We start from the raw sequence: 26755 nt of genomic DNA, 5'->3' as shown, positions 1-26755 counted from the left end.
CTAAAAATAAAGTGTATAAGACACTAGTTCAACTAATCATGATGCAGAAACAAGATATAACACAATCATGTAGAAAAGAGCGAATAATGCAAACAACAAATAAAAATACTACGAAGAATAACCGGCAAAACTTTATATAATAGAAAAAGAAAAGAAAACATATAATCTTCTTATTTTTTCAACCACTGTTAATTATTATTTTATTTTTGATAGTCAATAAAACGTTTAAATTCTGAGATATTTACGATTGCATAAATCAATCTATCTACGCACACATGACATAGTTAAGAAGCCATTTTTTGTTAAAATTGTTTTATCTTTGTGCATTTCCTTGTTCTGGTCCTCATTTATCAGTTTTTCGGATCTTATGATTAGGATTTTGATTGCCGAATTTAATTGTTCTTATACTAATCAAAACCTTAATCATAATATCCAAAAAACTAACAGAGCAAACCAAAATGATTTAACGAGGAGTGAAACGTTTTTTCCAAAATCACATATAGCTTCCGCGAATCCGCGAACCTCAAATCCAATATATACATTTTTTTAAGAAATCTTGAACTTAATAATCCTCTTTTTGTTTAAGCTTACTCCCACAATTTACTATCAGCTTGGATATCTACATATTCCGACGACATATGTAAAATGCCGCATGTATACGGCGATGTTTTAACAAACGGTATGTTTTGCGCTGGTTCTATGGACGGTGCGATGGACGCTTGCGATGGGGATAGTGGAGGTCCATTGGCTTGTTTGGACCAAGGTAAGAACATTACTTTTTTAGTATAATACAATAAATATATTTTAAAAGCATTTTTTGGTCAAAATAGGGTGGCTCTTGACCTAACACATTGCGACCTTTGCAGATGTATTGTGCTCCCCTTATCGAGCCCTATTCTCCTAATGAGCTTCCACAGCTTTGAGAGGGGTACTTTCATATTAACTGACGCCTTTGGTTTTTCTCTCCGACTTCTGGATACCGGTGCCTTGTGAGATCTTTACACTGATATAAGACGTACATAGTGGTTTCCTATTCTTCTCGACAGAACTGAAAAGTATCATCTTCTGTCAAGCCCACACGACTTTAATGCTTATTGAGCCTACATTGTGTAGTCAGCAGCCGTACTATCACCCTAATAGTCTTTTGTTTGTGGGTCAGAACATCAGCAGTAAATTAAAAAAGTATCCCTAAATGAACTCCTTATCAATGGATGGCTACTGTTTTGCGTGGGCCAGTTTATCAGTCTTCTTATTCTCTACGTAGCCTTTGTGCCCTGAATCCCAGGCTAGTGTCTATTCCAACATATTCCAACTTCCAAATTGGGAGAGGGTACCTAAACAGTATGTTATGTTTTGGGAAGTCTTACAGATACCTTTCACGATGATCCCAGGTTCGAAAATAATAGAAAATAAATTTCAATCAAATAAAAATGACTTTGATATAACAATATACATAAGTGGCTTAAAAAGTTTTATTAATACATCGTTTGGTGGTATACACTCAACTACCATACAAGCAAGCAAGCAAGCAATTTAATTGAACCCAGCCTATGAGAAATGTTCACCCAGGTAGTACGATCGGGTGTAACAATTCATTGGAGCAAGGTGTGTTAACTCGAGTAAAAACAGGAGTCACCCCACCGTGCTCCAATGCTTTAGACCATCCCTTTCCCCCCTATAGCACTATGATGCGCTATAGAGGCACAACAATCAGCCAAATGCTCTTCATGTGGAGGTCCTGGGTAATAGAACCCCAACATGGTTTCCTAACCGAATGCAAAAACTCAGGACAGCGCATCTCCGCTATATTCCTGTTATCTTACTGTGGCTTATCCGCGAACTAAAATTGCTTACTTGGGCCTCAAGTCTCCGCTCTGAGTCCCGGCTCAGTTCGGCGACTTGGTGCTCAAGGGGTTGGGCCCTACGTGCCCGATTTTGGGGTTTTTGTTAATTTTTTTTGGTGGCCGAAGCCGGTTTTTGTTAGTATTTTTTTATTTTTTTGGTGGCCGAGGCCGGTTTTTTGTGTTTTTTGTGGTTTTTTTTGTAGGTGACCTGTGGACAAAAAATCATAATTAGTATATAGTCTACATCATAATAAAGAAAATATATAAAATATTATACGATACCACAATATAGACTGTATCCTTGTGTGAGCAGCTGGGCTCACTGTGTACGAGGCGATATGCGATATTCTGGGTGATTTGAGCTACGAACTATCTTCCTTGTGTGAGTGTTTATGATTTTGGAGTTTCTTTTCACTCTGGGGTTTTGTATGGTTACGTTTCCCTCTGGGGGGGTTTTTTATTTCTCTCTCTGGTTTTCTTTTAGTCGACTATCTGTTGTTTAGGTCTTTTGTGCTTCCATCTGTGGAAAGCGTCATACCTCATTATCTCTCGTAGAATGTGACTGGGGTGGTTCTCTAATTCTGCGAACTTTATCCTGGCCTTTTCTTTCATTGTGTCAATCACTCTGATTTGCTGTAATTCTCTGAAAAGGAATCTTTCAGCTACGTATCTTGGTACGTTTACCGCTTCTCTTAGGCTTTTGTTGTGTTGTGCCTGTATTTTCTTTTTGGTCGTGTTGCATATATGTCCCCATGCGTAGTCCCCATAAGTGACGCGTATGTCAGTATAGGAAAAAGTATACTGTTTATTAATCTTATTTTGGTTTTGATGCGAAGTTTGCTTTTCCTTCCTGCTAGGCCTCTTATTGCGGCTCTTGCCATATTTGCTTTTTGTATTGTGGCTTCTACATTATCTACATGTTTGTTAAAAGTTAATCCTTTATCCATTATTACACCGAGTTATTTTGCTTCGCTTTTCCACTCGATGGGATTGTCTTGCACAGTTACCTGTTCTTCCGGTTGATCTCGCCTCTTTTTAAAAAGTACGGCTTGCGTCTTGTCTGAGTTTATTGCAATTTTCCACTTTAGACTCCATTCTTCTATGTCGTCTAATGCTGTCTGTAGGTTGGTGACTGCTATGTCTACATTTCTGTGTTTGGCCGCTATCGCTGTGTCGTCGGCATAACTACCATACAATACTAATATTAACATTATTATACTCACTATATAAGTCATAACTAAGCGATGATGATCGTAAAATTTTATTATTTCGTAACATTTTTCGGCGTGAGAGATGAGGAGGAGCAATGCGACCTGTAGTGATCCTTTCCTAAGTTAACATGCTCCTTTTCTAACGAAGCTACACCGTACTGAAGACGACTAATAGTCAGAAATTCGTATATACGGTTGCTTTCCATCTTATACACATATTTTATTATATTTTTTTCCTTTGTTGCGAGCTATGCCGATACCTACTAACTTTATTTTGTTATTAACTCACATTAACCTTTTCTTGTTGTTTAAAACGTTTTAAATGTTTGGTATTCCGTTCCTCACGTAGCTTAGCTTCCTGCGTGGATTTGTTAGTTGTTGTTCTGGAATCCTCAGAGGCTTCTAACATTATTACCACAAATTGGTCGCATTGCTTTCCCAAGTTAACATGCTTCTTTTTAACTTGGCTGCAACGTACTAAAGACGACCAATAGTCAGAAATACATATATATTGCCTTCCATCTTAAACACATATTTTATTAGGTATATTTTTTTTCTGTGTTGCGAGCTATAGTCTAGCCTACGAACTTTAGTCATTATTTATGTAGGTATATATATATATATATATATATATATAGTTTAAACAATCAAGCAGACATATTGGCTAAAGGTCTTTCACCCAAACCCTTCCTAAAGTTCTTAGATTTTGTTGGTTTAAGGAAAAAAAAAGACAAATTGTCGGATACGCAGATGACATAGACATCATAGGTAGGTCCACAGAATCTCTGACTGAAGCATTTCGGTCGTTAAGAGCATCTGCACACAGAATGGGACTAAATATAAATGTTCAAAAGACCAAATATATGTGTTGCACTAGGTCAAGCAACCCGACACCTACACGAATAATAATTGATGACCTAGAACTGGAAGGTGTTGACACCTTCATATACTTAGGGTCGCTGCTAACCAAAGATAACAACGTCAGTGAAGAAATCAAAAGAAGAATAGTGCTCGCCAATAAGTGTTACTATGGCTTAAGAAGACAGATGGCCTCAAAAATGCCTAGAAAAATTAAACTGACGAATATATGGAGGCATAAAAGAACAAGGTTTGTGGCACAGGTGTTACAATTTTGAGTTGTATACAAGATTTGGAGAACCTGACGTTGTAAAATTCATTAAGGTAGCACGCCTCAGATGGATAGGTCATGTAATCAGACGAGAGGAAGATGCCATAGTCAGAAAAGTTTTTGACCGAAGAGGGCCGATCGGACAACGAAGAAGAGGAAGACCGAGACTTAGGTACCAAGACAACCTAGAAAATGATTTGAAGTCTATCGGAATTAGAGCATGGAGAAGAGTTGCCAGAGACAGGGGCGAATGGAGGATTGTTCTGAAGAAGGCTTTGGCTCATAAAGAGCTGTAACGCCACTGATGATGATGATGATGATGATGAAGGAAAATATCAGAAAATTTTTGGTGGGACACTTGAGAGTGACATTTTAATTTTAGGAGATGGAAGACTTTATTAGAAAAAACAACATTTGCGTTTCTCCTCCTCCTAATTAACTGAAAACCTGTCAAAACAACGTAAACATTTCAAAATTTTCTTCGTTTTCATAGGATTCCATAATGTTGAATTTAGCTCTTATTCCAGTCCATTTGCTGTTGAACCTTTTACTAAAAGTACTTTATCAAAGTATTGTAAAGAGGTAGATGAAAGATAGGTGGAAGATTTGAGAAAACCATGAACAAAAATAAGGCACAAAACAGCAGAAAGTAGAAACGATCGCATAAAGGATAAGATAAGATAAATAACATTAAAGTATAGGTAATAGCAGAGACATTAAAGTATAACTAGCGGACCAACTCGACATCGAGTTTTGATATAAGTTTTGCTGATATTTAAGAGTGGCGGGGTCTAACGATCCATCGTTTCCGTCGCCTGGTGTAAATGTTCCAAAAATCCTAAAAATAAACTGTATCGACGCCAATTTAAATTGAAAATCGATACAGTAGTTTTTTAGGATTTACAGGAAGATTTACATTAGGAAACGGAAACAATATGATTATTAGACTCCGCCCCTCTTAAATAAAAAACGGAAGTAAAACCGGAAGTAACTTTTTTTTTGCATATTTTAGATTGTAAAATGCCACGTTTAAGAAAAAGAAGTCGGTTTAAGAACTCTAACTAACTAACTAACTAAATTTACATTTAAATATTATTTAAATTTAAAAAATACAGAAAACAGTATGATGCTCCGCGCTAGTCTACACTACCGCCTACTGTTCCACTTTTTTGAGAATACGCCACAATTTTACTTTATAATAATTTTATTTTTTATTTATTTATTTAAAATAAACCTAATTTAAAGTAAAATTGTGGCTTATTCCCAACAAAATTAATAATATATTTCTAACTAATAAATTAAAAACAAAGTAATGCTTACCTCATTATTTAATTCTTCAAGTATTAAACTCAAAACGTAGTCTAAATCTCTAAATATCAATCACAACACCTCACACACGCTGCACTTGTTGGAAACAGAATACTTTCTAACTAAACATAAAAATAAAAAAATACCAACTCATCAGATAGTGTAAAACAGACCCCATAAATTAAAATCGAAGACAGGAGGATCCCGAATTTTGAGTGGTCATTATCGTTATTCCTTAAGTGGAAACACTTGTTGGTGCATTCCAGCATTCGAGAATTGACGCGTTGTTGCATTGTGTATAATATTGAATTCCTATAGGAAAAATTCATTTTATGGCCGCCATTTTTAAACCGGTTCGAATTTTTTAAATTTTAAACCTTAGAGGGAATCTACTCAACAACCTGTTTAATTATTCGAAAAAATTATTCTCCTATCTATCACCGTTTAGGAGGAGTATTGCGCACAAGAAAAGGGCTTAGCCTTTTACTATATAAGATGCTTTAAAAATTGTTTACTTTGACGTAATGTCAAAAAAGATCAATGTAAATACTAAAAAATGATTCTACATAAGGGTAAAGAAACATCAAATGCATGTTAATTTCTAAATATTTAATTATGCACTCCGATTAATCCCATTTTTATCATTTCAGGTGTTTTTACTCTTTATGGAATAACTTCTTGGGGCATGCACTGCGGATACGCAAACAAACCAGGTGTTTATGTGAAAGTTGGACATTACAGAAAGTGGATTGACGATACTATAGCAAAACATTCGAGGTGAAATGACGAAAATCATCAAGCTTGGGAGTTTTCCTATCTTAAATAATAACCTGGCCTACAAACGTCACGTTAATATATAAATTGCAACGACAGACTGAAGTATACTATATCGAATTTTTAATTACATGTCTATAGTTTTCAAGAAAGTAAATAAATAATATATAACCTAATCACAAACTGTTATTTTGTTTATTTTTAACAACTATAGGTTCCTAAACTCCATCAATCTCAATAGGCATCAAGTAACAAATAGATAACGGTATGAGTCACACCGTAATCTCATTGAAGAACGGTGTCATATCATTTACAAAGGACCTTTCTCGAAATCATTTGAGTTCTTTATATCTAATTTTTTATACCCTTTTTCAGTTTTATTTTCTCTTATTTTTTCATAATAAAGCCATAAAAACTGCATAAGCAGCCTCTTTCCACCGAGTAGTTCTGAAAGATTTTTCGGAAATTCCTTCAATCTTTAATAATTTTATGGAAATTTAGACAATCCCAAAATAATTTAGAATAACCTGGAATATATTCACTTCTGGAAAATATACTTGGAATATATTACCTGGAATATATTATAGATAAAAGAGCGTACTGGAATATATATATAAAAATTTATTCGCACGAACGCTATGTGCGCAAAAATGCTCAGGTTTGGACGTGTGCTCACATAAAGTTAACCCGCACGAATGCTATCCGTCAGTAGTCCGTTTCTGGACTAATGTCTAGAGCCTGACCCACTACTCTGAGCCGCGTAATGTAGGTTGTCTACTATGAATTTGAATCGGGGAAATTACTGACAGACTCACGCATGACGTCCGACATCGGATAATCTTTTTTTATTAAAATAGATGTTATAATATTTTTTTTTTTTTTCAAAAACGAATTGTGATTATAACAGGCAATTTTAGTTCTATCATATAATGATTTAATGACTCCCTTTTTAACATTTATGTTGTGATTTGATTTATAATTCAGATATATGTTCATATGAGCAACAAAAAATATTAAAAGCCAGAGCTTTTCCAGCAAATAACCATCATTTAATAAATCATTTTTATATAACTGTGCTGAATAATGTATTCCGAAACAGGGAAATTATTCATTTATAGATATTACAAAGAAAAGGTCTCTAAAACGTTTTTAAGCAAGTCAAAAAAATCACATTAAAAGGTATGAATGAATCAAATATGTAGCACCTTCTTTGTAGATGTATTATTCAAAACAAACTGAAAAGTTATTACTATAAACAGGGATCTGTATAGCTGTGGCTATGCTTGACTTAAATAAAACAACGATTAGATAGAAAAAAAATCACAAATTTCATTAAAATTATCTATATTTTTTAAATGTTAATATAATTTGATACATTGATTTGTATATGTAATATTTTCTAATTAAGTTTTTATATAAATAAATAGTCTATATATAAATGTACCATTAGATAAAACTTTGAAAACAATTAGGACCAAATTACAAAATGATAGATTAAACTAGAACCAATTTAAATGTATCAGCTATAACGGAACTGTTGACATTATCTACTGACAACACTTATTTTCATCTAAACAATGATTTCTATAAACAAAATTTTTGGGCTATTCTTTAAATCCATTATTAGCTAATATATTGATGGAAGACTTCAAAACAAATATTCCTAATCAAAATTTAAAGCCCACAATATGTTGGAAATATGTAGATGATCTGTTGGACACACTTCTGATTAATATAAATAAAAGGTAAAAAGGAGCAGTCAATAAAACTTACAATGGAAAAGAAATAAAATAAATCGTTGCGTTTTCTGAATGTTTTAATCTCAAAGGAAAATAGTGGATATGAGACTCATGTATACAAAAAACCAACACATATGAACATATATCTAAATTATAAATCAAATCACATCATAAAGGTTAAAAAGGGAGTCATTAAATCATTATATGATAGAACTAAAATTGCCTGTTCTAATGACAATTCGTTTTGGACGACATCATGGCACAATGAATACATGGTACAATGTATTCATTGTACCATGGGACGACATCAAAGAATATTTACGCGTCAATTTGCTCAGTTTGGACGATACAGTCGAACAGGTATCTCGTGATTTCGTGAAATTAAAAAGTTACCGCGCAGAAACAAATTTGAAAGTGAGTCCAGCAAACTTTCAAGTTTAACAAACGTTATGTTTACGTGCTGGATATTTTTACACTGTTGCATTGTTTCTTTCACTCGCGGTATTTAAATTTGATTTTGTTGTGCTTTTACGTTTTTGTATTTATGTATTCTGTTTTAATTATTTTAGTTTTACTATTTTTTTTGCAAAAGTTCTTTTCAGAACTCTGTTAATTAAACACTGTAAAGGTATGAATGATATCTCCGGTTTCCATACATAATGTAGCTTCTCCTATATTTAAAAAAATTTAAAGTGTTTGTCCTTATGTAGTGTAGATGTTTAATTTTAAGTTTATAATATTTTATTCTTGTTGGATAGGCCGCAATTCACGAAATGTCCCTGAAGATGCTCTAGGGAGCGAAAGTACTTGGGCAAGATTAAATTAATAAAACTGTGCTCGCTATTTGCCTTTTATTTGATCAAAGTTCACTATATATCTGCGTACTTCTATACAAATGTGTTATCCACCATCGCTTATCCGTTGTTTTTTCTGTTTTAGTATACTATGAACTACTACGTAGGTTGTTATTATGATCTCTTTTCTGGTTGACATATTGTATAAAACTAAACCGACGCACAACTAGAACACCCTTAAGGTGTTCTAGTTGTGCCGTTTTGTGCCATTTACCGAAATCTTGTGACCAAAGATTTCGGTAAATGCGTACGCCCCAAAAAACGCATGTGTTCGCATTCGCTAGAGTTCGCTCAATGGGCGGTACATCAAAAGAAAATTGAAGAACGAATTCTTTTGGCTGTGTTCAGTATGTACTCTTCCGAGGGAAAGTGAGAAACGTCGTCGCGATTTTGTTTTGATTTTTTAATTTGCAATAATGGAGTGGACTAATTCACCTTGTTTAAAACTTATTGGTTTATATCGATAGCGGGAAGTTTTATGAAATCAAGTGCATTATATTAACCTTTCTGTTGGCGGTATGGCTTTTCTAAGCTTTGTATCTTCGTTCGCGATTTTTGGACCAATTTCATTTAATAAGCATTCAAAATCAGTAGACTTCATTCCACAAAAATTTTGAAAAAGCTCGTATTCTATTTTAGTTTTTAGATTATTAAATAAATCTATCGCTCTATACTGACTTCCGCTTTTTACGAATGATGTTGTCCCCCAGAGCCGCTTTCGTCGTTTTTTGGGGAGGTTTCACTGCTTCGGCCTCCGCTCCACTAATAATAAAATACAACGCACTTGCAATAATTATATCCTCATCCGATTTCATTTTTACAATTTACATCAAATAAATAACTGCCGGGTCACGAATCGCCAAATATACCCGCGAAACTGATCGAATGACTACAAACGAATTCGTTCTCTGTAATATTGACGAAAGACCAAATTTTCCATCGAAAACTTCGAATGAATTCGGTCGAATAGCTTCGGTCACATACGTTCGCCAGATGTGTACGCGCCTTAACGCGTACATTATTTTCGGTCAATACGCGCCTGAACCTAGAATATATTCACTTCTGAAAAATATCTCAGACTTCTCCAGGTCGAAATGATTAAGTCACCTATGAGTTTTAATTAAACCTGAAAGAGTTTGAGAAGTGTCTCTGACTTTGGTGGCCGAATTCAACTTGGAAGACTTCAGGGCTCTCTAAATGCATTGTGAGTTATTTAGAGTAGCATGAAGTTTATTGTGAAATCTTTTAGAATGCTATAAAAGACCGCTAGGAGACCTGGAGTATTTGTAACTGACTGAAATGCATTAAAAACCTTGTAAATGATTTTAAAGAATCCTGAAATTACTCAGGATTCTATATAATAGGAACTATAGGTAACTTCAAGGAGGTTTTAGCATATTACAGAATATGTTCATGCTGAATATACATTTTAAACGCCGATTTTATGAGTAAAGCCCTAAAATTTTAGTACTGTCTAGAAAGATTCACAGCTTTTTCACAAATTCATAGATTTTTCGGGTATAATCTGGAGCATATTAGGGGCCTATGAAGTACTTCAGGGAGGTCTGAAGTGTTTTAAGATTTTCTGAAATGCGTCAAAAGCTTGTAAAGGATTTTAGAGGAGCCCAAAATTTCTTACAGAACATTATAAATATTCTGAAGCATTTCAGGAACATGTGAAAGACTTAAGGTAAGTTTGCAATATTTTAGAGATATTAAGAATGTTTTAAGGCCCTTCAGAAGAGGCCCAAAATGCCTTGGAATATTTAATTGATTTACGAAGGATTTCAGGGACACCTAAAATATTTTAAAAGACTCCCTTTTAAAAGAATTTTTTAACCGCTTCTGTATAAGGCTTGAAAGTATTAGGAGTACCTAGCACGCTTTATAGTCCTTGGACGTTTTAGGCCTAAATTTACCTTCAGGTAAGGTGTGAAAGATTTCGTAATCCTTACAAACTCTTAGAGATACTCCAGGCAGGTTGAAAATGTTTAGAGTTCTCTTTAAACATTTTACGGACTCCAACAAAGTCTGCGTTGTATAAAAACTGTCTTACACCCGTGAAAGGCTTATAGAGGACTTCAAACAAACTAATAATTTGTGAAGATTTTTTCAAGAATTAAGATATTAGGAGCCTTGGATAGACTTCAGCGTGTCGTGAAAGAAAAATATGTTCGAATAGTAACAACTGGTCTTTAATATTGTAGCATTTTTTTCCACGCTGTATGTAATAAAAGTTTTCTAAGAGGATTTTAAATAAACATTCCAAATTGCGTCTTAGATCTTCAAAAAGATGTACTTTGAAAATTGCGTCTTAAAATTTGAACGAGAATTAACGTAATCTAAGTGTTTGTTTGTACTGCAATTTGCCTTTATCGAGATAATTACTATGCTTCTCTTATGTTGCTATTTTCTGTCAGTCCCGCATTGGTTTTAAAATAATTATTCAGTTTTCGGCGACGCTTCGTTGCTTGAGTACATATTTGCCGATATAGTTGTATATTTGGCAGGTTTGAGCTTTTATTCTCGAAAAATCTATTATGGTTTCCTTAATTCCCGATTTACCTCTTGATCACAAGTTGATAAAACATGTCTAGTTGTCTGGTTATGAGAGTGCAGTTGAAGTAGTGTCCGTAATTCATTAACCTGTTCAATAAAAAGCAATTCATATAGTTATTTATTATTAAAAAACCCATACAGTCTTCAGTCAAAGTGTATAGTGAAACAACCTAAAATTCACTGTAAGACTTTTTTTATTTTATTTTTGCTATTTCTGCTTTAGAAAGTTGCAAGAACTGTAATTTACTTAATGTGCCCTTTTAAAATGTACAGTGGTTAGTGAAGTGTTTAAAGGATATAACAGATATATTAACGGATAATAATCAATGTGGCCAAGGTAAATTCTCATTTTTTTACTCATTTTTATTTTTTTATGGGCTTATTCAGAAAAGTCCGGAATTTTTTAAATAAGATAATTACCTAAAATATATGACAGGATTGATAATACTCTAAAGAATCGTGGAATGTTTGACGATTGTTCCGAACATTTTAGATACCGATTGAACACTTTAAGAAATCCTGAAATATTGTAATATTCCAGCTACCTCGAAAGCACTTCAGGAAAACTGAGAACTTTTAAGCACTACATGAAATGCATTTTTGGACGACTTCAAGTGCTTATGTTTCAGGAGTATACATTCATTTTTCAGTTGCTACGAAGAAGTTTATAAAGGCCTAGATGATTTCAAAACTATCTGAGATTTCATTGTACTTTTAAGAATTGGTATGTACCTCTTTGTGGAGTTTTAGAGTTGCAAAATTGCTCCGTGTCACTTCTATAGAAGAAATCTCATTTTTACCTTATTCTGATTGTTTTGGTTCTTTTAAAACTAGTAGTTGTTTGGCATATATGCAAAAAATGGACAGTAGTTGTAAGTTTTGAGATTGTGATCAACAAACTACGAAAGGAACCGAATGTTAAACAAAACGAAAGAATATCCAGGTTTTGAGACTTGAAAATTCAAGCATGACAATAGAAAACAAAATCCATAAGTAGAATAAAGTCTTTATTAGCAAAATCACAAATATTTGATTACAGTTTATTGTACACACCACAATATATGTATTACCCACAAATAAAACTTTCCAAATTTTGTATGACACATTCTTCATATTTTTGAGTTTCTGATTCTTTCATCGGCGAATTACTTCTGTCATTAGTACTGTGTTTATCAGTATTTTTGTTTACCATTTCCCGTATAGCTTTCATGTCTTCTTCTAACTTATTCAATCTAGTAACGATGGATTTCAAATCATTACTTTCAGGCACTTCTTTTATTTTAGTTTCATCCTTCTTACTTTCCTTTGGTGTTTTACTTTTCTCTAAAGAATTCATAATTTACTCATGTAAAGTTGTGAATTTTGACATTGAAAATAAATGGCAGATTGGAATAATTTCTTACTACTGTCATATTAAATTTAAATTCAGCATCGTCGTCATCTTTTCCACATAAATTCACGTTTCATTAGCATGACCTGCCAGTCGTACCCACCACCAACAAGAAAATGTATGAAACTAATCTATGCTAGACAAATTTTTGATTCCAAAGGTGTTCCAACGGTTGAAGTAGACCTTATTACTGATTTGGGTTTATTCAGAGCTTCAATTCCTTCTGCAAATAGTCAAGGTTGGTAGAAGTAAGAGAGTTATTTTGATCTTTTGTTATAATAGTTTACAACGTCCAAGTTGGTTTAATACTGCTAAAATTAAATTATAAGCAGAAAAATTAAGTAAAAGATGTAACAGTAAATTTGTTATTTGAATTTTATTGCTCTACTAGCACTGGAAACCAAATTAAGCATTAAAAAAGGTATGCATAAAACCTAACGACAAACATTTCATCATCATCACTGACTCGGAAACCCATTTTGGGTCTTGGCTTGTTCTACGATTCTTCTCCATTATAATCTGTTTCATGCTTTTTTGTCCAAGTTTTTATTTTTTCGCTTGTTGTAATAGTTTCTATTTGTTCTACGTTTCTCAGCTTCGGTTTTCCTCTTGTTTTTATTTCCTACTGGCACATTTCTTGAATTGCAGTTATGTCTATTTTGTATATATCCAGTTCATTTAGGAGATTTTTTTCATTTCTTCCTCTTTCCCTGACCCTGTTCCTCACGGGTGTTGGCTGCCACAATTTTCCACAGAGTTTCCGGCGTTTCGCTACGTGGAGGTGAGAGTCAAAATTGAGTAGGATAGGCTAGTGATGGTAACTGGATGCAGCGTCATATTTTGTGCATCACGACCCCATTTGAACCCTAAAGCATTTACTAAAGAATAAAAAAACTCCTCAATTTAACAGATTTTTTAATATATATAATAATAATAATAATATAATATATAATATAATAATATAATAACAAATTTATTACGGCTGTCGCCGCTTCTCCGCCCCCAATTTCCATCTTTTTCTGTCATATGCAGTTGCCTCTTGTAAGTCTCTTGCCGCCATTGCTTCATCAATATCGTTGCGCCAACTTCTCCGTAGTCGTCCTCTCTTTCTTCTTTCAGGAGGGATCCATTCCAGTACACTTCTAGGCCATCTGTACTCTGGCATTCTTTTAACATGTCCGAACCAGATTAATTGTTTTCTTTCTATGTCATCATTGATATTTCTCTCCATTTTCATTTCATTTCTTATTTGTTCGTTTCTAACTCTCTCCAGTTTCGATCTACCGCAGCTTCGTCTCAGATAATCCATTTCTGTCGTCATAAGTTTGTTTCTATTAGCTTTGGTGACGTCCCATTCTTCCAAACCGTAAAGTGTAATACTTTGGACTATACTACCGTAAATGTGTTTTTTGGTTTCTCGTCGAATTGTTTTTTGCCAGAGAAGAGATAAGGCACGGGTCGCTGCTTTGCCCTTGTTTATTCTTTCCCTGATTTCATCTGCGCTATTTCCTTTCTTGTTGAAAATGACCCCCAAATATTTGCAGGATTGCACGCCTTTGATTTTGTCGTCTTCCAAGACTAGGTCACATATTTCATCTGTTCCCACTGAGAGATATTCACATTTTGTCATATTCATATTTAGACCTGCCACCTCATATTCTTCTTGCAGTTTTCTTACCATATAGCTAAGATCGTAGCTGTCTTCGGCAATTACTACCTGGTCATTCACAAAGAAAAGTGTATATAGCTTGTTTTCTTCCACCGTTATTCCCATGTTTCTACATTTTTTTACCCATTTCACTAAAAATCTGTCCAAACAGATTTTAAATAAGATGGGTGACAGACAGCAGCTTTGCCTTAGTCCCTTTGTTGTTTGAAAAGGAGAGGTGATTTCTTGTCCCATTTTAATTCATGCAAAGTTTTGTTCGTAATATTTTTGAGTGGCGTTAATAAGAATTGGGTTTATTTTCAAGTTACCCATTTCTATCCATAGTTGGGAGATCGGTACACTGTCATATGCTTTTTCCAAATCTATTAAAGCTATATGAGTTTCTCTATTTCTCTGCACTCGTTTTTCCATTGCAATTTTTAATGTGAAAATATTATCCATAGTGGAGCGTCCGGCCCTAAATCTCGCTTGTTCTTCGGGTTGTTTGTCTTTAATATCATTTTCTATCAGGTTTCGTAGTACTTTTGAGTATAGTCGGCCTATAGTAGCAATCACTGCGATCCCTCTATAGTTTTTAGGATCCATCTTTGTGCCTTTCTTGTGTATTGGAGAGATATACGATTGCCTCCATTTTTCTGGTACTTCTTCTCCGTTTAAGCATCTTTCGAATAATTTTCGGAAAATCCCAAACAGTTTTGATGATCCATACCTAATCAACTCTGGATGTATTCCGCCTGGGCCTGGAGATTTTTTTAATTTCATTCCCTTAACTGCTTCTTTCACTTGTTCTATTGATATTTCGATTCTTCCTTCTACTTCCACATATTTTTTAAACTTTAAACAAATTTATAACTTCTGTGATGTCATATTTCTTCATGTTTACGTACATCTTCAATATAAATGGATTGAAGAAATGCACCAGACAAAAAATGTTATTTTATATCAATATATTTGTCATTAGATAGACGTTTGAGATTTAATTTCTTAATTTCATTGCCTGGTTCCTGCCATCCGGTTATACGTATTTCGACCTTATTAGATCTCCTCAGAGCGACTTATTATATGCAGAAACTCTGGATTGAAAATAAACCTCTACCATTATAAAAGAATCATTATAAAAATAATTATATATAGAACTTTACAACGCCATCTAATAACAATCTTGGGGGAACAATGCGAAAAAAAATACCTATAAGCAGATGGCAGAAGCCCTAAATTGCTATTAAATCTCAAACATCTATCTGCTTTATTTTTTTATTTATTTTCGAGAGTACTAGAAACTAGTTCACGAAGGATTTTTACCGTGTTGTATCGACAAGTTTTGGAATGTAAATTGTAGAATCTGTTGATTCATCAATATGTCTGCTTTGTATATTATAGAAAGCGCAATAGACAAATATCTGAATTTTAGTTTGGCCAAGTAAGAAATCTTCGAATTTCTACTATGATTGTCAATATATTTTTGTTTGATGTAATGTAATTATCGACGACATTAATTAAAAAAAATGTGGCTTACAAATTAGGCTAAATTTGATCGATGGCATGCGTAATATTCGCTTTGAGGGCAGCTGTGGTTTGTGGTTTATTCGTATAGATCTACGACTTACGAAAACCCCATAAGAAAGCGTCTAACTGGGTCAAATCACACGATCTTGGTAGTCAAATCATATCACTTTCACGTCCTCTTCTTAGAGTGTCGTCCCTTTATGGAGCTAGGCAATCATAATGGCTTCTTTTATTTTTGAACTTGCTGCTGTAAACAAATAAATCGATCTACATTGATACCAATCACGTAGATTCTTCAACCAAGAATTCTGCCTTCGGCCAACAGATCTTCTTTCTTAAATCTTTCCCTGTATTATGAGTCTAAAAACTTCATGTTTTCATTCTTTTCCACTTTCACGTCCATATCAGTCCATTTATGCCAAAAGAAGTTTATAATCATTGATTAATAGCACTCACCTTTTACCTGTCCAACATCGTTTTCAAAGAAATATAGACGAGTATTATATTTATATACATAGTAGCATCAAATACCGTATATAATTTTAAGTAAATTTATTTTATAGGTCCCTACGATTGTGTAGAAATCCGAGATGAAAACGACAAAGACTTTTTTGGAAAAGGTGTCTGCAAGGTGGTTCATAATATCAACTCAATAATTGGTCCGGAGCTTCTAAAGCAAGAGTTTGATGTCACAGAGCAAGAAAAAGTTGACCAGTTCTTAAAAGACCTCGATGGCACAGAGAATAAATCAAAATATGGAGCAAATTCCTTATTAGGAGTTTCTCTAGCTGTTTGTAAGGCAGGAGCTGCCAAAAGGGGTCTACCGTTATATAGACACATAGCAGATTTAGCGGGTATAAAGACTGTTGTACTTCCGGTTCCCGTTTTTAGTGTTATGATGGGCGGACAAGTAGCGAGCAATAAATTGCCATATAAGGTTCGTATAGTAGTTGTAAAGTTTATTTAGACTAATATAATACATTGTTTAAAAACTATTTATTTAAGGTATTCTACTCTTGTCATTTTTGCATTAAAATTGTTAAAATATTTGAACAAGGTGTGGCGTTGGACTTTCACCGTTCTGGCCCAACTGGGGTTCAGATCAACATTTTCACGATTGAAATTTCACAATTGAATTGTCGATTGAAAATAGAACGCGTTTAAATATACTACCGTATATTTAATTCAAAGTCTGCTTAAACTAACAATATTATGGGATATGCCATAACATGTTTAATAACTATTCTACTAACATTACGTTTATGATATTTACTTAATTTCAATCCGAAATTCAAATAAATAATTAAATTTTAAACTCTATTACAAATTATAAAAAAAGCTTAAAGGTTTATTTCCCGGTGTTTTGCAAAAGTAAATATTTATTTACATCGTTTATGTACCATCGCATGGTCATAATATAAGTTACATCGTAATGGGTCTGTTTCACTGATTAAAGTAAAGCCTTTACATATACTTACAGTCAAAATATCAACAAAAATAGCCAAACATATACAAAAGAAAGAAATAACACCAGCTTTTAGAACAAACAACAACTTAATCAAATATATTAAAAACAACAAGAGCTAAAATAAAAAGCACTTACACAGTGGTGTTATGTATAAACTTAAATGTGACGACTGCCCAAAAACTTACATCGGTCAAACTGGTAGAACTTTTAACAAACGTACAGCAAAACATAAAAGAGCTTTCAATAATAGAAAACAGATTCTACATACGAACTTCCCTTTCTGGAACATAATCTTTTAATGACGAATAGCAAATTCTTCACATCCACAATAAAGGCCTTCATCTATCTTTATTAGAATCTATGGAACATAACAAATTAAAAAAACATAGACATAATTCTGAATGACCAACTTAAGACAAATAGTTATCCACTCCTTAACATATTCAGTTAAAGACTATTATTAAGTGTAAATACATACCAAAAATAGATCACTTAAGAAAGGCACTCTGCCGAAACAGCTGTAGTGATAAGATATAATAAATTTTGTGGAAGTTTTGAAAACAAAGTTTTCAGTGTTTTATTGTTATATAAAAAGAATTTCCATCAAGTAACGGTCGAATCCATCACTGATTAAGAATATATTAAAGAATAAAAAATCTTCTATAATTGATTTCTGTCAATTACGTATATTCATTTTACAGACATTTTCAAACCACTTATGTCGCTATTATTGCAGGAATTCACGATACTTCCTACTGGAGCTACGTCGTTCGCAGAAGCCATGAAGATGGGGACAGAAACCTACCATTGCCTAGCCAAAATTCTCAGGGATAGATATGGAGTAGCAGCAATAACAGTAGGTGACGCTGGAGGCTTCGTTCCAGCAAATATTAAAACCACGAAAGAAGCACTTCAGTTCATCGTTAGGGCTATCCAAGCTGCAGGGTACACTGGTAGGGTTCAAATTGGTATGGATGCAGCTGCTTCCAAATTTCTTGTTAGAGGTAAGTTCAAATTATTATCCAGATTTAGCCATACGGCTCACACTCCCCCTAAGGGGAAAATTCACTCATCCCAGATACCTACGGTATCAAAAGGATTGAGCTCTGGTGGGACTCTTGCAGAGTTATCGAGCCCTAGGTGACTTGATATGTTGAAGTATCCCCCAAAAATTTTCGTACACATCTGGACGTCGCGAGGAGTACAGTTTTCTGCATGGTCTTATAGAGATGTTCATTTAGACCCAGCTGTTTTATGTTCTCTAGAAGGTTTTTGGGAATAACACCAGTAGTAGATAAAGTAATAGGTACTGTCTGGGTATTTTCCATTCTCCATTGTCTCCTGATTTGTATTTCTAGATCTCTGTACTTGGTTATCTTTTCGTTGTATTTAACACGTAAATTATTGGTGTTGGGTATCGCCACATCAATAAGTATTGTTTGCCTAGTAATTTTATTAACTAGGATGAGATCCGGTCTGTTATGCTCCACTGGTTGGTCTGTAAGCACAGTGCGGTCCCAGTATAGCTTGTAGTTGTCATTTTCAAGCATTCTGTCAGGGACGTATTGATAATAAGGAAAATGGTCGGTTTGGAGAAGTCCCAGTTTGCCAGCTAGTTCTTGGCGGATAATCTTTCCTACTGCGTCATGGCGTTCTTTATAATCAGTACCGACAAATGCCTGGCAGCCACCGGTAAGATGTTGGATGGTTGCCTGGGCTTGGCATCCATATCGGCATTTGTCATTTTGGACTTGCAGATCTTTAACAATATATTTCACGTAATTTTTAGTTGGTATAACCTGATCCTAAATGGCAAATAGGAAACTCTCAGTCTCGGGAAACATCTTTCCTGATGTCAACCAATAGTTCGACGCTGTATTGTCGACATATTCTTGGCTGATCTCATTGAGATGTCGCCCATGCAGAGGTTTACTCATCCAGGTGCGCATTTATTATTATCCAGATTTAGCCATACGGCTCACACTCTTAAGGGGAAAATTCACTCATCTCAGATACCTACTCTTGTAGTTAGTTTTAAATCATCCATATACAATAGATGATTAAGCTTTGCCACAAGAGTAGTGTTATTTTTGATGCTAAAACCTGTGTCAATTGAGTTCAGTAGCTGGAATAGGGGGTTCATCGCTAGACAAAACCACAGTGGGCTCAACGAGTCTCCTTGAAATAGGCCCCGGTTGATTGCAATATTTTCAGTTTCGATATTGTTTTCACCAGGTATTTGGAGGTGAATTTTTGTCTTTCAATCTGACATTATATGTTTTAAAAAGGTTACTATGTTATCATCGACTTTCTATATTTTTAATATATCTACAAGCCATTTATGCGGCAAGAAATCAAACGCTTTCTGGTAGTCGATGAAAGCAGTAAAAAGATTCTTTTTTTTTGCTATAAGCTTGGTTAATTATTATTAGTATTATTATATAATGATATGGAACCAAAGTAGAATTTATGTGGCTCAAAGTACAAAATATGTGTAGCTTAGTAACTCTTCGTTCTACTTCTTCCAATAAATTAATATCCTTTTGCAAATGGGGTGACCAAAATGGGGTCTGACATAAATTTTGTTGAGTTTCAAAACCGAGTCTGGAGACATTCTATAAAAAGCTTTTGTATAAAGCAGAGTTCACTTTACTAACTACTTCTGCTGTTTGAGTAGATAAATTTAATGTTTGGTTGACCAGAACACCAAAATCATTAACTTTCTCTAACGATTTCAGAGGAACTCCATCCAAAAAATATCTTATATATGGATTATTATATCCACATTGAACGACACAACACTTACGCGTATTTATTGGAATAGCCCATTTCATGATCCATTCTGTTAGCTGGTTAAGGTAACTCTGAACAGTATTAAAGATATCTGGACTGTAATATAACTTTAAATGGTCGGCATATGAAACCAATTTTGACCTGTCATCCACACGTTAAATTAGATACGTACAGCAAAAACAAAATAGATCCTAATATTGATCCCTGAGGGACACCAATTTACTTACTGTACGTGGAACACTTCAGTCATTTTCTACTTCGACTGAAAAAGTTATTTCTGAGAGAAAGTTTTCTAACCACAATAACAACTCACCACTTTTAGCTTCAGCATTAATTTTTTTCTAGGTACCTTATCAAATACCCGGGAAAAATCTATATAAATAATATCACTCGGCTCATATCAGTCCAAAAATAAAGTCCATTCATTAAAGGCTAGAAGGAGGTTGCTAGTTACAGAACGATTCGACAGAAATCCATCTTGAGAGACTGGAATAACATTGTGCTCTAACCATAAAGATACTTAAGTTTTCCATTATTTTAACTGATTTTGGTGAAACTGTTATCAGTCGATAATTATTCGAAAATATTATATTTCCACTTTTATATATCGGTGTTACTATACCAGAATTGCATGAAGTTGGGATTAAATTTGTTTACAAAGATTTGGTCAGTAAAGATGATATTGGAGCCGCTAAACTGTCTGAACAATTATGATATAATAATGGTAAACTATTTTCCGATCCAGGAGAGGCAGTGGTCTTTAAAGCCCGAACACCTCTTTAACCGGTTCAGTAGGGATGTTAATTGTTGATAAACTTTAAATACAGTGGAAAATGTTTCAGCAAATATTTCACAAACCTCTTCTTTTAACATATTTCACCATTAGATTTTTTTAATAACGGTATACCAGTTTTTGTACAGAATTTTGATCTCATGTATTTTTAAAACGCTTTGTAACCTCTGGAACTAACTCTGCTTTCATAGTTACTTCTCAAAAATCTTAACGCTTCTGTCAGTATATTGGAAAATTGTCTATAAATACGTATGTTTTCTTCAGATGGATTTTTCCTTACCCTTTTCTATAAAATGTTTTTTCTTTACTAATTGCAATCAGTTGATTATCGATCCAAGAGCTTCTGCGATTAGTCCTAAGGGTCTATCTTGAGGAACATGTATTTTATCGATTCCTTTATATATAATTTCTTTATATTAATTACAAGAATCATTACACGAACAACCGTCTAAATCCGGCCAAATTACTTCGCTGAAATACTGATCTAATTTAATATTTTTATATTTTTAATTTGACTAAATTCTTTAAATATTTTTCATTGATTGCACCAGTAATCTCCCATTGAGCTTGTGCCTGAATAACTACATGGTTCGAAATACCTATTGGTGAAAGATAATAAATTTCACTAATAAGTTCTTTCTCATTAGTGATTATCAAGTTTAAAACTGAAGGAGTATTACCTTAACGATATCTAGTAGCTGTGTTGCAAATTGGTTCAGATTAGTTTCAAAAAATAAATTGTAAAATGGAACATTGGGATATTAGGATTGAGAATTTTTCCCTGTGTGCTCCTTAAATGTCGAGTGTGATAACCAAATAGTTTAGAAAATTTTATCAAACTTAACTACTACACCAGTCGATATATTATTTACTCTTCTATAACAAATTCATAAGTTCTCTGAATTGTTAATCTATAAGAGTTACCACATTTTAGGTCTTTACGATCTTGATTTTAAGAACAGAAAATCTGATCCAAAGAAGAGGAAAAAACCTGGAGACATGCTTAAAATCTACACAGACATGGTAAATACTTATCACATTGTATCAATACAAGATCCATTCGACAAAGAAGATTTTCACGCTTGGGCAAACATTAACTCCAGGCTGCATATCCAGATCGTCGGAAATGAACTTACTGCAACAAACCCACAAAGAATAATGACAGCTGTTAATGAAAAAGCTTGTAATGCGTGCATCTTAAACTTGACTCAGATTGGTAAGTATGTATACTACAATTTTTGGTATTTTTCTTTTACGCAACGCTTGATGATAGCATAGATCATTCATAATCTCAGCAATCCTACCAATTACAGCTTTTTTCTCTTTGCAATCCATCTCTTATACGACGGTCTGGTATACCTGGAGCTCTTGAATCAAGGCAACAGAAAGTTGTTATAGTACCCTATAGTATCCTCATAGTACCCTAATTTGTGTTATTGTGAACTATTTGGAACATAAACAGACACTGCACATGGAATAGTTTCTCTAGTCGATCTCTCTACACTTGTATTTATGGAGTCAGAAGATTCACTAATTTCTGGGTCTACTTCTTGGTTATCTCTTTTTGTATCGTGTTTATTTTATACCCACGAGCCTGGACAAAAAATGCTGTGAGTCATATAGGTCAGGATTTAATAAAACTCAGGCTATAATATCTTATGTCCTATCTGGGAGTCCCTTTAACAAGTACTGTCAACTGAGATACCGAGATTACGAATACCCTCTACTGCGTAAGAAAATGATCCAATATACTGGGAGCGTTATACAATAAATTTGAAGCGACAAACAATAAAACTATTTTACAAATCTATAAAATTTTCTTAAGTCCTATTATTAGATACCGTGCTTCCATGTATACGCTACAAGGAATATAATTCTGGCTACGACGAGACATTTCTTTCTACCCAGCGAAAACCAATCCACATTAATCAAGAACCTTGCTGGCGTACAATCCATAAAATCCCGTATCCAATCGTCAGACAAGAGTTACGTGTTGAGAACGATTCATTGCTCTAACACTAGGACTTACAATGTCACCAAAATCTACCCTCGTTATTGCTAACATTTGTCGTACTGACAATTCGGATTTCCAATCTTATTGTACAACGCTATCTGTCCTAAACGAGACAACACCCACAGTTATCCTTCACGTGTTGCAAAATATGCAAAAAAATCTGAAAATATACATCTTCTTTATCAGAATGATCGAATTTTATTCAATGATTAAATTAACGGCCATAACATTATATCCCAAATACAACTAAAATCGCAAAAAGTCACAATAAATCAACAAATTGCCAAAGCCCAAAATTTACATTACACCCAGCCGAAAAAACAGGAACAACAATAGAAAATGAAAAATAATTTTACGTTAGCCTCTCCTGAATGTTTGTCACACTTCGGTTTTTTACAAAATTAAAGATTGATGAGGCTTTTAATAAGCCTAAATCAAGGATATTGTTAAACTAGAGCTTGCTACGTCCCTGAACAAATGTACCAGGCGATTTACAAAAGATTTACGGATGTTCTGACGTTAATTGTAGAAATATTCCCAAGAATGTTGCGGACTATATACAAGGGCAATTAGAATTTAAGACTTTAGTCTGATAAAAGTGTAAAGAAAAACCCGTCAGAGAAATCAAGAACGGTTTTATTCGATGAATAGTTCGGACGATGTGAAAGACTGGTGTAAAAAACGTACTACCTGTGCTATGAGCAACGAACTTTACCAAAAGAGAAAGAAAGCTCCTTAGATTCAATAGAATGTTGGAAGCGCGATTGAAAAAATAGCTTTGTACATTGTCGAGCTAATTCCAGAAAGTGAAAATTATTGCAAGTACATGTTGGTCGTGATGGATTACTTCACTAAGTGGATCAAGATCTACGCAATTCAAGACCAGAAAGCCGCCACTATTGCAGATGTATTGATCAAAGAATAAATCAGCCGATTTGGGGTGTCTTGAGATCCATAGTGACCAACGAAGGAACTTTGAAAGCAATCTATTCCAGGGAATCTGCGATAGACTAGACATGAAGAAAATAACTACAGCCTATCACTCGCAATTGGATAGAATGGTAGAGCGAATGAATAAAACAATTGACTAGTATTTGGCAGAAATTGTGTTCAATCACCAGTGAGGCTGGGACCAGTACCTTCCGTTCTTAGCAATGGCCTACAGATCAGATGTTATGAATCAACAGGCCAAATATAAGTCCTATTTGCACGCGAGATGTGACTACTTTGTGATCTAGAGCTTGCATATCGACATTAAGAAGATGTAGCTGTTTAAGATTATGTGAACGAAGTACGAAGAAGAATGAACAATATGAACGAGTTAGTCCGTTCATATCTTCAGATCGCTAGCGATAGGATAAAGAAACGGTACTATACCTAAGCCAAAAAAGGATGTTTTAAGAAGAATTAAAAAGTGTGGCTCTATATATAAAAAGAAGCGAAAGGGTAGTTCTCACAAGTTTCAGCAGTTTTGGAAAGGTCCGTTCCTTATTAGAGAGAAGATTAACGAAATCATCTACCAAATAAGCAAGATTCCGAAAGTTAAACCGATAATAGTACACCATAATCGGCTGGCGACATTTAAAAGAGACCACGACGTAGATAAAGAAGTAGAAGTAAAACAAGTTCAAAAACTCCAAAAATGACAAATTCATGGGGCATACGGAGGTACCAGTAAACCAAGACATAATGTTACCACTAAAGAAAATCAAGATTTACTCGCACTTCCAGATTACTACTCACTAACCCATACCATTCCGGCCAGAATTAAAGCGCACAAGGGTTGGTATCCATCTTTTGAATGAAATTTGGTCTAGTTGCAGAACGTCACTGCCAAGTACCAGCTCTCGGAAAAGCTTTGAAAGTCCAAGATACATCACGTTACCTTTTCTATATAACAACAAAAGACTGGCAATGAGCAACTCACCTACCAAAATATATGGGAAATTTTACCTTAATTAAGGGAGCACGTAGTGGAGTCCAACGTGCAGAAATTAGCTATGCCAAAGCTAGAATGCCGCTAATTGGATTGAAGGGTTATCGAAAATATAGTGCAGGAAATCTGTTGCAATCCGCATGGTTACTGGTGCAGAGTGAAAAACGTCACTTGCCACTTTTATACAACTAGGAGTTGTTAAAGAGGGCCGAGTTGCCGATCCAGTTCCAGTTGTGATACGGTTTCAGTCCCTACAAGGAACCATCTTTGAAGGAGTGGGCAATGTTACGCTACCCTTGGTACGCTCCTGAACGAATATACTAGGCAATTCGCAAAATGTATACGGCTGTTCCAAGGGCACAAGAATTTCACTGAATTCTAGATATATTCCAAAGAATATATCTTAACTGTCTTTTCCTTTTTATTTCGATATACTCTGTACGAGTACTAGAAACCAATTCGCTAAGAATTTTGCTTAGTTGAGGAGATATGTTGTGGAATGCAATTTTTAGATTCCCCATGTCTCTCTTAACATCTTTATCAACGTCTGTTTTGCCTTGCAATTTTTAGAAGGCACAGATTAAAGCGGAATTCTTGAATTTGGTTTCGAAAATTAGTCTACGATTTTATTATTAGATGTCGCTACATTGCGTCTATACGAAGCCATGTTAGAGTTGCTTCCTAAGACAGAAAAGATTTATTTCACATTCAGAGCGTTTGCGAAAGCCTTTCTGATGAGGCCTATTGGGCCGAAATACGTATAAACGGATGCGCAAGCTCCCTGTACGTGAAATAAAATCTTAACTATCTTTTCCTTCTTAACTGTCTTTTTTTTAATATAGGAGGACTATATATAAAGGCAATTAAAATTTATGAGTATAGTCTGATAAATGTGTATTATTAAATAAATGAATGTTATAAATTCATCGTGTGTTAGTGATGGTATTAAAAGACCAGAAATACATTAAAATAAACATTACAATATCTCTAGGCTGTCTTCTAGCTTTGCTTGGCAAATAATAGCATTTTTAGGCATCATTTCTAGTAAAATGTACTGGCTACATTGTATGTTATTCTTCATCTTTTAGGCACCGTAAGCGAAGCAATTCGAATACACTTATTGGCTAAAGAAAATGACTTAGGAACCGTGATCTGCCACAGCGATGGAGAAACAGAAGACACGTTTGAAGCAGACTTCGCTGTAGGGCTGTCGAATGGACAAGTCATTTTTGGAGCACCTTGTCGAGCTGAACATCTTAGCAGATACAATCAAATTCTCCGCATTGAAGAGGAACTGGGAAAAGATGTTCGCTATGCTGGCCAAGCTTTTAGGAGACCATTATAAAACTTAGATACACTAAAAGTTAAAAACTATTTTTCTTGCTTTTTTGAGCAACTTTATTTTAAAATCGTCAGTAGATATTTAAAGTAACCATATTTAGACGACTGTATTATGGCACAGCAGTCGATTTTGGATTACCTTTACAAATCTATAAGCTTGAGGGTGTGGACAACGTGATAGGGTTTCTTAACTTCAAAAGATCTCAAGATGTAGAAATGTTTTTACACAGAATAAATAGCTTGTTTGTCTTTTATTATATTAAAATGCTTATAAAAAATGATTTTCAATCGCATGAGACGATCGAAAACTTAAGTTACACAAATTAGTCACAGAATTCACAGTCAACATACATATTATATAAAACAAATAAAATATCCTTAAAATTTTGTCATAAATACTTATAAAAATAAAAGGTTTTGTTCTGAG

The 26755-nt window shown here is 34.3% G+C and overlaps 2 protein-coding genes across 3 annotated transcripts in view; both read left to right on the top strand.

Annotated features, from left to right (window-relative positions):
* The window catches only part of LOC140445945 (serine protease svh-1-like), a 53712-nt gene extending 47263 nt beyond the window's left edge, over positions 1 to 6449 (top strand). For both annotated transcript variants that reach the window (XM_072538395.1, XM_072538394.1), the window contains 2 exons: positions 587 to 763; positions 6143 to 6449. In XM_072538395.1, coding sequence (XP_072394496.1) covers positions 587 to 763; positions 6143 to 6273 — 308 coding nt within the window. In that variant the 3' untranslated portion in view covers positions 6274 to 6449. The remainder of the gene's footprint in view (positions 1 to 586; positions 764 to 6142) is intronic.
* A 5957-nt stretch (positions 6450 to 12406) lies between these two features.
* On the top strand, positions 12407 to 26754 carry LOC140445943 (enolase-like). Its single transcript, XM_072538392.1, has 5 exons — positions 12407 to 13046; positions 16547 to 16920; positions 18188 to 18455; positions 21972 to 22253; positions 26076 to 26754. The coding sequence occupies exons 1-5, from the start codon at positions 12890 to 12892 to the stop codon at positions 26330 to 26332; spliced, it is 1338 nt and encodes a 445-aa protein (XP_072394493.1). The 5' UTR covers positions 12407 to 12889; the 3' UTR covers positions 26333 to 26754.
* The last annotated feature ends 1 nt before the right edge of the window (position 26755 follows it).

Source organism: Diabrotica undecimpunctata, chromosome 7 (assembly GCF_040954645.1).
Source record: "Diabrotica undecimpunctata isolate CICGRU chromosome 7, icDiaUnde3, whole genome shotgun sequence".
NCBI lineage: Eukaryota > Metazoa > Arthropoda > Insecta > Coleoptera > Chrysomelidae > Diabrotica > Diabrotica undecimpunctata.
The sequence above is the reverse complement of the archived record's forward strand: the minus strand, read 5'-3'. Positions and strand labels throughout refer to the sequence as shown.